At 47.2% G+C, this 12,552-nt stretch overlaps 1 protein-coding gene across 1 annotated transcript in view; it reads right to left on the bottom strand.

Moving 5' to 3' along the window:
- BPNT2 (3'(2'), 5'-bisphosphate nucleotidase 2) overlaps window positions 1-10,973 on the bottom strand; it is an 18,051-nt gene extending 7,078 nt beyond the window's left edge. The window contains exons 1-4 of the mRNA XM_073583968.1: window positions 10,428-10,973; window positions 4,859-5,021; window positions 3,603-3,698; window positions 2,391-2,552 (exon numbers count right to left, since the gene is read on the bottom strand). Coding sequence (XP_073440069.1) covers window positions 2,391-2,552; window positions 3,603-3,698; window positions 4,859-5,021; window positions 10,428-10,775 — 769 coding nt within the window. The 5' untranslated portion in view covers window positions 10,776-10,973. The remainder of the gene's footprint in view (window positions 1-2,390; window positions 2,553-3,602; window positions 3,699-4,858; window positions 5,022-10,427) is intronic.
- Between the last annotated feature and the right edge of the window lie 1,579 nt (window positions 10,974-12,552).

Genomic DNA, 12,552 nt, shown 5'->3' with positions numbered 1-12,552 from the left:
CTCATCTCCCGAAATCTTGGTGCCGAGATCTCCATCTGCACATGCGCCACCCATGGCGTCCATTTTCCCGGAGTCCACTGCATAGGAAACCATGGAACTGCGGGGGCTCTGGCCTTTCACAAAATGTCGGCAGAGCCCCCGCAGCACCGGAGACAACCCCGCAGTACTGCCGGGCACCCCCTCATTACAGCCTGCAGCAATGGTTACCGGTAAAGTATATCCGCATTATAAGACGCACCCTCATTTTCCCCAAAAAATTTTTGGGAAAAAAGTGCATCTTATAATCCAAAAATTACGGTACATGCTCAGTAGTGACCAAAGCTGTGGAGTCGGGAGTCAGGGAAATTGAAGAGTCGGAGTCGGTGGTTTGGCTCATAGACTCCACAGCCCTGAGTGTAACGCTCATGTGCCACCACAATCTGGAGGCCTGACCGGCACATTCCTTCAGGTAGTGATCAAGTCCCTAATATTTGGAAGTCATGAAAAAGCGTGCCCCAATACTTTTGGAACTGAAGGTGCTTGTATCGTACCAGTGCAACATTTCTCCTGTAGAGGTCCCTCAAACTGAAAAGAAAGGACTGTCACAAAAGTGCAAAGTGTGCTACAAAATAGGTAAACCTCAGCTGTGCATGAAAGACAGTTTTAAAGTGTACCACTCATCCATGGACTACTAAATTTAATTCTTAATTACTCAAATTTATTGCACAACTTGATGTACTCTACACAACTCACATGTCAATCTGATGTACTCTACAGAATTACACATACCAACCTGAAAGTACTCTACAAAACTCATATACCCCACCACATTATAAAATTCACATACCAAAATACTAGATCAATTCTAATATAGGGTCACTTGTGGTAGGTTTTTATGGTTTTGGCACCTCAAGTCTTCTGCAAATAATTCCATCAATTCCATTTTGCGCTCCAAAACATCACTCCTTCGTTTTGGAGCTTGGCAGTGTGGCCAAACAGTAGTTTTTCACCACACATGGAGTATCACTGTACTTAGTAGAAATTGGACAAATTTTGGGGTCCATTTTCTCCTGTTACCCTTGTGAAAATAAAAAAAATGGCTAAAGCACCATTTTTGTTGGAAAAATGTGATTTTATCTTTATGGCTCTATGTTATAAACTTCTGTGAAGCACCTAGGAGTTCAAGGTGCTCACCCACATATCTAGATAAATTCCTTAAAGGTTTAGTTTCCAAAATGGAGTCACTTGTGGGGGAGCGTTCCACTTTTTAGGCACATTAGGGACTCTCCAAACACGACATGGTGTGCGCAATCGATTCCAGCCAATTCTGCGTTCCAAAAGTCAAACTGTGCTCCTTCCCTTCCAAGCCCTGCCGTGCACCCAACCTTAGTTTTCCACCACATATGGGATATCGGCATACACAGGAGGAATTGCACAACAAATTTAAATGGTCCATTTTCTACTGTTATCCTTGTGAAAATGCAAGATTTGCAGCTAAAGCAACATTTTTGTGGAAAAAAGTTAAAAAAAAATGTCATTTTTTAATCCACATTGCTTTAATTGCTGTGAAGCACCTGACGGGTTAATAAACTACTTGAATGTTGTTTTGAGCACTTCTAGGGATGCAATTTTTAAAATGTTGTCACTTTTGGGGATTTTCTGTCATATAGGCCAGGCCCCTCAAAGTTACTTCCAACGTGATGTAGTCCCTAAAAAATATGTTCTTGGAAAAAAAAAAAAAAAATTGCTAATGAACTTTTAACCCTTATAGCTTCCTAACAAAAAAAAAAAATGATGCAGATGTAAAGTAGACATGTGGGAATTGTTATTAACTAATTTTGTGTGACAGAACTCTCTGGTTTAAGGGCACACAAATGAAAAGTTTGAAAATTGCTAAAGTTTCACCAAATTTCTGATATTTTCACAAATAAACTAATTTGTCCTAAATTTACCACTAACAAAGTACAATGCGTCACAAAAAAAAGTCTCAGAATCAGTGGAATCCGTTAAAGCATCCCAGAGTTATCACCACATAAAGTCACACAGGTCAGAATGGTAAAATTTGGACTAGTCAGAAGGTGAAGGCAGGCTGGGGGTGAAGAGGTTCCCTTTAAGTAACATACTGCTGCATGGAAAAAAAAAACGCAACAAAAAGTTGGGTTTTATTAATTAAAGCAGTGTTTGATTTTCACTCCTATAAATGATTTCATAGACTTTAATATAAGATAATGGGACTCGTCCGTGTACAAACTTTTTTGAAAGTTTCCATGGATGGGTATCTGTTAGGAGAGGCAACTTTAGCTTGGAAACCTTCAGAAATCTCTTAGCTATTGGTAATTAGACCCTCTGAAGGAACATATTACTTTTCAGAAAAATGCACCATTTGCGACTTATCTTGCTACAATACATACCTGACCCTCCTGCGGATATAATTTTAGTCTGGTTGCCAAATGTCTTAAGGGTCACTTCTTTCACTGCCCCTGAATGGCTTCGGGAAACAATGATAGTTGGGGTTTTCTCATTGTAAGAGGCACGCTTCTTAGTATTGGAGCCACCTTCCACCATAGCCCACGCTTGCGCAGAAAATGAGAAGAAATAAATCAAGATTTTAGAAATGCATCATTCAAGATACGACCAAGCACATCACACAGAAGTAGTAATGCGTGCACAACTTTGGTAGGGGAGTCATTTAGGTAGATCTTAGTGGCTGTCCGAGATTAAATGCTTTTCTTTAAAGCACCACTCTACTAATCTAAGTTCCACGACTCTTCACCTGTTCCCGGTGCCACACTGGTCCCTAGCCACCATCTATGCTGCGACCGCATTTTTTGACTTACCGGAAGTCAGAGAGATGGTCACAAGATCTTTGTGTAAGCCCATTAGACCTTTGTTCTGGCTCTCATTGACTTACATTGAGCTGCTACTTCCAGATCACGTTGTAGCGATCCAGTAGGTAACAAATTGCTGGAGCCCGACAGGAGCAGCGCTGATAACAGATGAAGAGGGTGGCTAGTAACTATAGGACTAGGGACAGGGAACTTAAATTATTAACACCACTCCAGTGCTCCAATAAAAGAAAAGCTGAAATGGTGGTTCAAATGGAGCCACAACAGTTCATGGACTGTTTCCGGTATTGTGGTTCAGCCTCAATCACTGGAAAAGGAGTGAGCAGCAATACCTATGGTTTTGTGACAGCCAAATTTACTTCCCTGCACAGGTGTCTTCAATATAAGGAAAAGAAGTAGTCACAGTGTGATCCTACTCACATGCTTAGCTAAATCACTTCATATAAGAAAGTGTGACAGACCCTCAACCAAGCCCAGTGCTTAGATGAGGGCATGCAGCACTTTGTTACAGGCAGCTTGCTGGATGTCACCGGCAACTTTCACCGTCACAGGCTGTTTTGGTAACATTTTGCATAGTGACTCATTAGAAGACAAGGAACACAATGTTATGTACTGATGGGACCCTTTAAATGGAGAATCACTAGTAGTTCACATCACCCACGGTCCATGTACTAAAGAGTTTAATGTGTAAATATACATTGCAAAAATAATGTTTAGTATACAGAATATTAAGTGAAAAAAATACAAATAAGGACCAAGCTACAAGAAAACACTTACCAGTATACCCTGTGAAAGGTTTATGTATTACACCTATGATTGGTTTCCCATTTACAGCAACACACACCATGGTAGTCACATAATTAACGAGATTCTCTGAGGAAAAAAAAAAAAAAAAGGAACAGTTTTTATCATAAGAACTAGTCTTATTCCAACATATTCAGTAGTGACGACGATTCTGCTTACCGTAATGCGATGATACTAATAGTCACAGCAGTCCCCCACGTCACGTCATGAGCAGTCACAGTAGGTGCCCCCTAACTTCTCCAGCAGGCCTCTCTCTCCCTAACCTCCTAGTGAGGCCGGCCCCCCACACACATACAACATACGTGTGACTGTCTGCAGGACGCACAATGCACGGGCCCTGGCTTCTTTACTTGCTGATCAGCGCTGTGATTGTTGATGCGGACAGCTTTATACTGACAGATCGAGAATTATCAAAGGCCTCTAGGGCTGTACGGTGATAACAGCACAATGCAAAATGTTTGGTGTTGTACAAATATCGCACTAAAGAGGTTTTCCCACGAAAAAAAAAAAAAAGTTAATTTCAATCAAGATTTTACTCAATAGATCTTGGAATAATAATAATTTTCACAATTGGACGTATTTAAATGAAGTTTTCCTGTGCCGAGGTAGTCTTATAAATGTGTCCCGGCTGTGTACTGTGTAATGGCTGTGTCTGACCGTGCAGGAACATGGTCTGATCAGACCACAGCTTCTGGGCAGGGGAGGAAGCCCATATGCTGTGCAGATGTTCCTGTATACAATTCCCGTTACTTGGTGGTGGCGTTCGGTATACGCTGTTCCTGCTTGCATTTTGCATCCTGACACTATGTGTTGGACTGTTTGAGGTTTCCTATCTATCAACCATGAGGGGGGTGGTTGCTTAGTGTTCTAGATGCACCGGGTAAGGCCTCTATGGGGCTAGGGCTTGCGTAAGGTGCCAGTCACAGATATATTGTGAGCAGGGATTGGCAAGTATGGCTGCTTTGCTTTCCTGTGATCTTTCGTTGTATTCTCTACCCTTATGTGATGAGGAAATGATCCGACCAACTTGTCTTACCAGAGATATGGCCTCCTATAGCCTTAAGCTATGGCTGATGGTATGTTTAACTAAATTATTTCAATGGGTTTGGAGGGGTTAATAAGCTGCCTTCCCTTTAGATGAACGCCCTAGCTTCACTAAAAGTTAATTATTAATTGCCCCTACCCAGCAGCCACAACCCATCAGCAGAAGCTTGGAATAAGACACCTACCTGTATACTCGTGTGTCGCGTCCAGTGGGTCTATCCATATTGTGATACTTTCTGAAGGGACCAATTTTGAATTCTTCACAATCTCTTTTATGGCATTGGGGATGACATGATCCCAGGAGATGGTCTCCTTGTCATCTTCACCGAGATGCTCTTCAGTATTCACCTAAGCAACAAAATGGAAGTTACCAGATGGTAGAGGGGGCCGTGCAGGGTACACCCCACGTGAGATCAGATCACCTGCGTTGCGAATGCCATCTACAGGCTTGCACAAAATACTATTTTGCATTGGTTTATACACCGCAGTTGGGAATTTCCCAGAAACTGAATATGTGACTAAGGCTACTTTCACACTAGCGTTTCCTGGAACTGAGGAGGGATGCGAATGGCCAGCGTGAAGCTCCGCCTACAGCCGCACCTCCTCCGGTCAGCTCCGCCTATGGGCGCATGACGCTGCGTGCGACCTGCATACCCTATCTTTAGCATTGGGTACGCAGGCCGTGTGCAGGTATGCATTTGCCGGCGCATGCGTCCTTTTGACGGTGCGCCATGCGCACCAAAATGCAACACCATTATTGGCAGCACATAGCCCTTTGGAGATGTGCAGGCGATAACATGATACTGTATGGAGACAGAAATATTGTATAAAAGGGGTTGTCAACACACTGTTATGCCATATGAGCGCTGCACTCAATAAGCAGCCATAGGCTAAGTGCACACGTTGCAGAAAATTTCTGCTCAAAAACCTGAATCCCTTCCCAGAAACCGCACCTATTTTTCCGCGGCGGTTTTTGCGCGGTTTTGATGCGGTTTCAAACCGCATGGAAGAAGCCAAAACCACGGAAAAATCCTCAAAATTGATGAGCATGCTGCGTTTTTTACCGCGATGTGTTTTTTTTGCGGTAAAAAACGCATCAATGTGCACAAAAAGTGCAAAATGCATAGAAATGACTGGGAAGCTTATTTTTAGCGGTTTTATAGTGAAAACTGAGGTAAAAAACGCTAAAAAAAGCTGTGTGTGAACACAGCCTTAAGCTCACGTGGCATCACTATGTAATGTGAGACATAGGGGATCCCAACGCTGAAAAGAATGTGAATACAAAGATTGGTTTTAGGGTCTACAGCATTAGGAAGTAGTTGTCTAGGGAGTAGACAACCCCTTTAACAATCATTCTGTTCCTGTCAGTCTACATAAGGATGCTGGGAAAGATAGATAGATAGATAGATAGATAGATAGATAGATAGATAGATAGATAGATAGATAGATAGATAGATAGATAGGGGAGGCATCAGAGCTGACAGGAGGGGTTTCATGATGTCATCCTGTAATTCACAGGACGTCAGAGACAGACTCCCAAATCCTGACCACACGGGAGAGCATGTACCAAGATGGTGGTCAGACTGGAGATGACAAAGTCGCCCAAAATGTATGGAAGTAACCGAGCTCTCATAAATCATAAAGTAAACCCCATAGCAATTATTTGGCTGCGTAACTATATGAAAAAGAAAATGAAAACATTTTTGCTAACCTGGGTGTCACTGCAAATACTTCTCATATCATGGAGTCCGGTAATATAGAAACATGATGACTACATCAGCTATTCTACGTTTACTTCCACTATTTAGGCTAATCATATCAGTCATAAGTCATGATTAGATTTACAAAACCAGCCTTACAGCAAATGCAGAACAAAGTGCGATATACGTGTTCGCCAGTCACAGAAACCACCAGCAGCAGCCCGGCACTCGCTCTTTTGATAGCGGTCATTCTGCTTAGCTCACACAAACAGGTATTAAATAAATAATTTAAAAAAACCACATGGGGTCCCCCCTATTTTTGACAACCAGCCTTACTAAAGCAGAAAGCTGGGGGCTGGTATTCTCAGGCTGGTAAGGCGCCCTGAATAGAGTTGAGCGACTTTGGTCGGATCGGGTTTCATGAAACAAAATTTGCTTCAGATGAAACTTGTCCGACTAGGGCAAAAAAAGTCTGAGTTTCGTCCGAAACCCAACCCCAATGCAAGTCAATGGGAAATAAAAGTCGGCATTGAGCGGACGAAACTCCGACTTTTTTTGCCCTAGTTGGACGAGTTTCATCTGAAGCAAATTTTGTTTCATGAAACCCGATCCGACCAAAGTCGCTCAACTCTAGCCCTGAATATTGACCCCCCCCCCTCCAAGCCTAAAAATAGCAGCCTGCAGGTGCCCAGAGAAGGCACAATATCCCTCACCTGTCCGACACCGTAATCAATGTCTGGAGATAAATAGTTTTCAATCTGGACAGTGCCAAGACGCGAACATCAAGTCTGAGAACAACTGATAAATGAGCTGCTTCGAGTGCAGCCTCAGCGAGCAGCAGTGACCTCATGTAGGTTACAGCAGGTCATTGAGGCTGCGTTCCCAGTCGCTGAATTCACCGCAGTTCAGCTCAGTGACTTATCTGCTGTGAACTCACTGAGCTGAACTGCGGTGAACTTTCCATGTGACTTTTTCTCACGGTGCTGAAGTCACCGCAGTTCAAGGGCCTGGCTGGGATGCTGCGATCGCAGGAGCTCATTCATCAGTGGTTCTCAACCTGGATGGTCGCATCGGGGCACTGTCCAGGTTGAAAACTATTTATCTCCAGATATGGATTACGGCGTGCCACAGAAAGACAGACAGGTGAGGGATATTTTTGTTTTTTACAGGAGACATTGGATTCAATGGAATGGGCGTTAGGCGAGTATAACTGTTTGCTATTTCTAAATAAAAAATGGAAAACTTTTTATTTATTCTATTTCAAATTAAGGACTTTATACTTTCTGTGCATTTACCATATAACTATAGGATTAGTAATGAATAAGTATCTTATAGACGCCTCACCATTAGAGTTGGGCGAATTTGTTCGGGTGCCCGCTTATTCGGCAATCTATAGCGCTTACCGAATAAGCTACAGCAGGAATCTCGATACATGGAGCGCGCCGGATGATCAGCTGATTGGCGCCTCAGCTGCATGTGTCGTGACTGTGTCACAGTCACAGCACATGCAAGGAGAGCCCAACCCGAATAAGCGGGCACCTGAACAAATTCGCTCAACTCTACTCTCCATTACTAAGCCATGGGCTTGATGTCACTGCACAATACAAAGGTGACATCAGCCCGACAAATGCAAACCCCACTTGCCACCGCTACAGGGACAAAGTGCCAGAATTGGAGTATCTAATAGATGTTCCTTTTCTGAATAGCTGCGGACTGCTATTTTTAGGCTGGTGGGGAAACAATATCCATGGCCCTTAAAAGCCTGAGAATACCAGTCCCCAGCTGTCTGCTTTAGCAAGGCTGGTTGTCAAAAAAATGGGGGGGACTCCACGCAGTTATTTTAAAATATTTATTTAAATAATTTAAAAAAACAGAGTGGGGACCCTTCTATTCTTGATAGCCAGCCTTGCTGAAGCCGACAGCTGAGGGTTGCAGCTCGCAGCTGTCAGTTCTGCCTGGCTGGTTATCAAACATACAGGGGAACCCACAACGTTATATTTATTTATAGCGCAGGCGGCTGACGAATACTCCCATCAGCCACTACCTGATCTCACTGTTATTAGCGGCAGCAGGTGTAGGCTGATATGAGTAGTAGTCCCAGAAGCCAGCGCCAGCTCTCGCTGTTATCAGTTGAACACGACTCTCATCATTCTCTCCTGCTCACCAGGGCTGTGGAGTCAGAGTCATGGAGTCGGAGCCCATTTTGGTGGAGTCGGCGTCATGGAAATTGAGGAGTCGGAGTTTTGGCTTACCGACTCCACAGCCATGCTGCTCACAGCACGAGCAAGGGAGAATGATGCGAGCAGTCTTCAGCACCCAGCGCTGGGGAACAGTGCTTACTGTACTGCTGCTTCCCAGGCACCGGTACTTGTGGTTCTGATGACACACAGATGTTATCCGCGTAGCAGAAGTATGCACGTGCCGGGGACGTTTTGCAGCCCATGCTGCTATTGAAAAACAGACATGTCAGGGTATTTTTCCCAGGGACACAGAGTCCATGGAAACACACTGACATGTGCACAATCCCATTCACTTGAATGGGTCTACACATGTAAGCATCTCCAGTACGTGTGAAAACTGTCACCACACTTACTGGACACAAAGATGTGTGAAAGAGGCCTAATAGTGTTATCTCCATCAGTCTAATACACAATGATTATGAGGCAGCGCCTGTGAACAACCGTCACTCCAGGCAAATGGGGGGACTTGCAATCTGTCATTAATCTAGTGGTGGGACATCAGTAAACAGCAACTCAATTCTATGGATAGGAAAGTTAGTCTCAGTACAACCCCTTTAACGATGCATTTAGATCAGCATTGGAGGCTCCAATGTAGCCCAATGAACCCTATTAAAGTCAATAGGCTCCGTGCACATTCCTCACCAGGCTCTGCCACCATTTACATTGTGTGTGTCCTATGATGGAGCAAAACAATGCAACCGTAACAAGCAGATTCCCGGTTTTCCTGTTCTGTCATCTTCTAACAAAAATACTGGTACCGCAAAGAAAACTTGATGGACCCTTACACGCCAGCTGGATCTGTCTGACATCATTTACAATCAGGTCGGCCACAGCGGTCATAGCTGTACAAAAGCCACAATGAGAATGTCAGATCCATCGTGGCCAGTCTGTGGGCCATTATCTGGGAGAAGTACTAGGCCGGCACCACAAACACTGTTTCCAGTCACTAAAAGCAAGCAGAGGATGAAAACGTCATAGGACTGAAACAAAGCATGAGCAAGGTGTACAATTTGTCTTTAGAAAATTAATAGAGGGGCAGTAAAACCCCACATGACTGCCCTAATCGGACCCTGCTGTACAGCACACAGCGTCTCCACCTCTAGGGGTCCCCGGAGGACAGGGCTGTATATGGGCCTACAGTCTCTTACACGAGGACAGAAATAACACTGCATGGTCGGTACTACAAGACACATTGCAGTTGGATCTTGGCGGGTGGCTATGGCATGCGGGAGGTCTGAGGACTACACGACGCCCCAATGACATGACTGCACCGCCCGTGCCAGCCGCTCTGTGTACAGGGGAGAATGGACGCCACTGCTCAGACTGTAAGCTGCAGGCCTTGTGGGGTTGGCAGGAAGGAGGCACTGGGACTTTATATGGGTCCAATATACCTGACCCCAGCAACACCAGAGGGTGGTGGGCAGCACGGGGGCCTTGTGGATAGCGCTGGAGTCCTGGGTTCAAATCCCACCAAGGACAACATCTGCAAGGAGTTTGTATGTTCTCCCCGTGTTTGTGTGGGTTTCCTCCGGGTTCCTCCCACATTCTAAAGACATACTGATAGGGAATTTATCATCACTGTCCCCGATGGGGCTCACAATCTAATGTGTGCAAACTGTAAAGCACTGCGGAATATGTTAGCGCTATATGAAAAAAATAAAGAGAAAAAATAAAGAAGGGTGAGAGCCTGAGGCACAGGACAGGCCAGCTAACAGGACTCTGGTACCAGCCAGTCAGATCACAGCTCCTGTGCTGTTCCGACATAAAACAGCTGATCTGATTGGCGGTGCAGAGGCTATGACGTCACCACTCACTTGCAGCCCCGGGAAGGAGTTCTTGATGAGGTTGGCCATCTTCCGGTTGGACAGCAGATCCCCGCGGGTCATCTTCTCGTCCGCGCCCTCCCGGGTTTTGCCCTTCAGGTTCTCGTTCAGCTTATTGCTCTCCCGCACAGCTTTCACCTCCACTCCGCCCAGCTCCGCTGCCTGCACCGCCACCGCCAGCAGCTCCCGCAGGTCCACCGTCTCCCCTGTCCGCTCCCCGAGGAGGAAGGAGAAGCGCCAGGTGAGGAAGCCCGAGTACACATGGTAGAGCACCCCCAGGCCGAGCAGGCAGAACACCCCGATGCCCAGGGGAGACAGGCGGATGCCCATCGGCGCCATGTCTGTGTGCAGAAGCGGAGAGGACGCGGCCGGGGGCGCAGGCGGCTGGTTATATGACGTCACGGGCTCAGCGTCTCATTGCACGGGCGGCCCGCAGCCTCCGAACCGGTGACGGCCTGTTTGATACAGGAGGAGGTGTTCACTGAGCAGCGCCGCCTAGTGGCCGCACCGCGCTCTACATCCGGGTCACCGGGAGGCGCCGGCTGTAACTACAGGACACGTCACTGGATCTCCCCAGTGCGCCAGCCTGGCAGCTACCAAGTGCAGCTTCATATCCCCCAGACAGGCGTGTCACCCTGTACAGCCCCTAGAATGGTGTGCCACCCTCTACTGCCCCCAGACCGGCGTGCCACAGCCACACTACATACCCGCGTGCCACCCTCTGCAGTTCCCAGAATGGTGTGCCACCCTGTGAACCCCCTAGAATGGCGTGCCACCCTGTGCAGCCCCCAGACCGGCGTGCCACCCTGTGCAGCCCCCAGACCGACGTGCCACCCTGTGCAGCCCCCAGACCACGTGCCACCCTGTACAGCCCCTAGAATGGTGTGCCACCTTCCGCTGCCCCCAAACCGGCGTGCCACAGTCACACTACGTGACGGCGTGCCACCCTGTGCGGCCCCCCAGACTGGCGTGCCACCCTGTGCACCCCCTAGAATGGTGTGCCACCCTCTACTACCCCCAAACTGGCGTGCCACCCTGTGAAGCCCCAAGAATGGTGTGCCACCCTCTACTGCCCCCAAACCGGCGTGCCACAGCCACACTACATGCCGGCGTGCCACCCTCTGCAGTTCCCAGAATCGTGTGCCATCCTGTGCCGCCCCCAGACCGGCGTGCCGCCCCCAGACCGGCGTGCCGCCCCCAGACCGGCGTGCCACCCTGTGCAGCCCCCAGACCGAAGTGCCACCCTGTGCAGCCCCCAGACCGACGTGCCACCCTGTACAGCCCCTAGAATGGTGTGCCACCTTCTGCTGCCCCCAAACCGGCGTGCCACAGTCACACTACGTGACGGCGTGCCACCCTGTGCGGCCCCCCAGACTGGCGTGCCACCCTGTGCACCCCCTAGAATGGTGTGCCACCCTCTACTGCCCCCAAACTGGCGTGCCACCCTGTGAAGCCCCAAGAATGGTGTGCCACCCTCTACTGCCCCCAAACCGGCGTGCCACAGCCACACTACATGCCGGCGTGCCACCCTCTGCAGTTCCCAGAATCGTGTGCCATCCTGTGCAGCCCCCAGACCGGTGTGCCACCCTGTGCCGCCCCCAGACCGGTGTGCCGCCCCCAGACCGGTGTGCCGCCCCCAGACCGGTGTGCCGCCCCCAGACCGGCGTGCCACCCTGTGCAGCCCCCAGACCGGCGTGCCACCGTCTGGCAGCATGATCATACAAGGAGGAGGGAATGGCGACCTGTACGACAGTCATCTGACAATTAAAGGGGGTTTCCAGTTTATTTTTTTTATTTTATAAGCAAAAACACCCACGTTCAATGGAACAAGTTCTGTTGTCCATAATAATTTTGAACTGTGCGTTTTGAGGTTTTTTTTTAGTTTTTGAGAAAAAAAAAATTATCATTTGGAGATTTTCAATAAAATTTGATGTGATTACACGGACTCATTTGCATTGACCATTTAGGAAAATCGGAGAAACGTTTGAATAGTTTGTGGCCCGGTGTAATAGGAGTTCTTTCTGCCGTTGTTATTCTTGCTCCCTGCACAATCTTCTTTCGTCTCTGATAGAACAGACGTCCTTTCTTTTAGTTTTTGATTGATAAATCCTAATAA

The sequence above is a fragment of the Dendrobates tinctorius genome, unplaced genomic scaffold, assembly GCF_039654945.1.
Source record: "Dendrobates tinctorius isolate UK_male_01 unplaced genomic scaffold, ASM3965494v1 ptg000082l, whole genome shotgun sequence".
NCBI lineage: Eukaryota > Metazoa > Chordata > Amphibia > Anura > Dendrobatidae > Dendrobates > Dendrobates tinctorius.
This window is presented reverse-complemented; position numbering and strand designations above follow the sequence as displayed.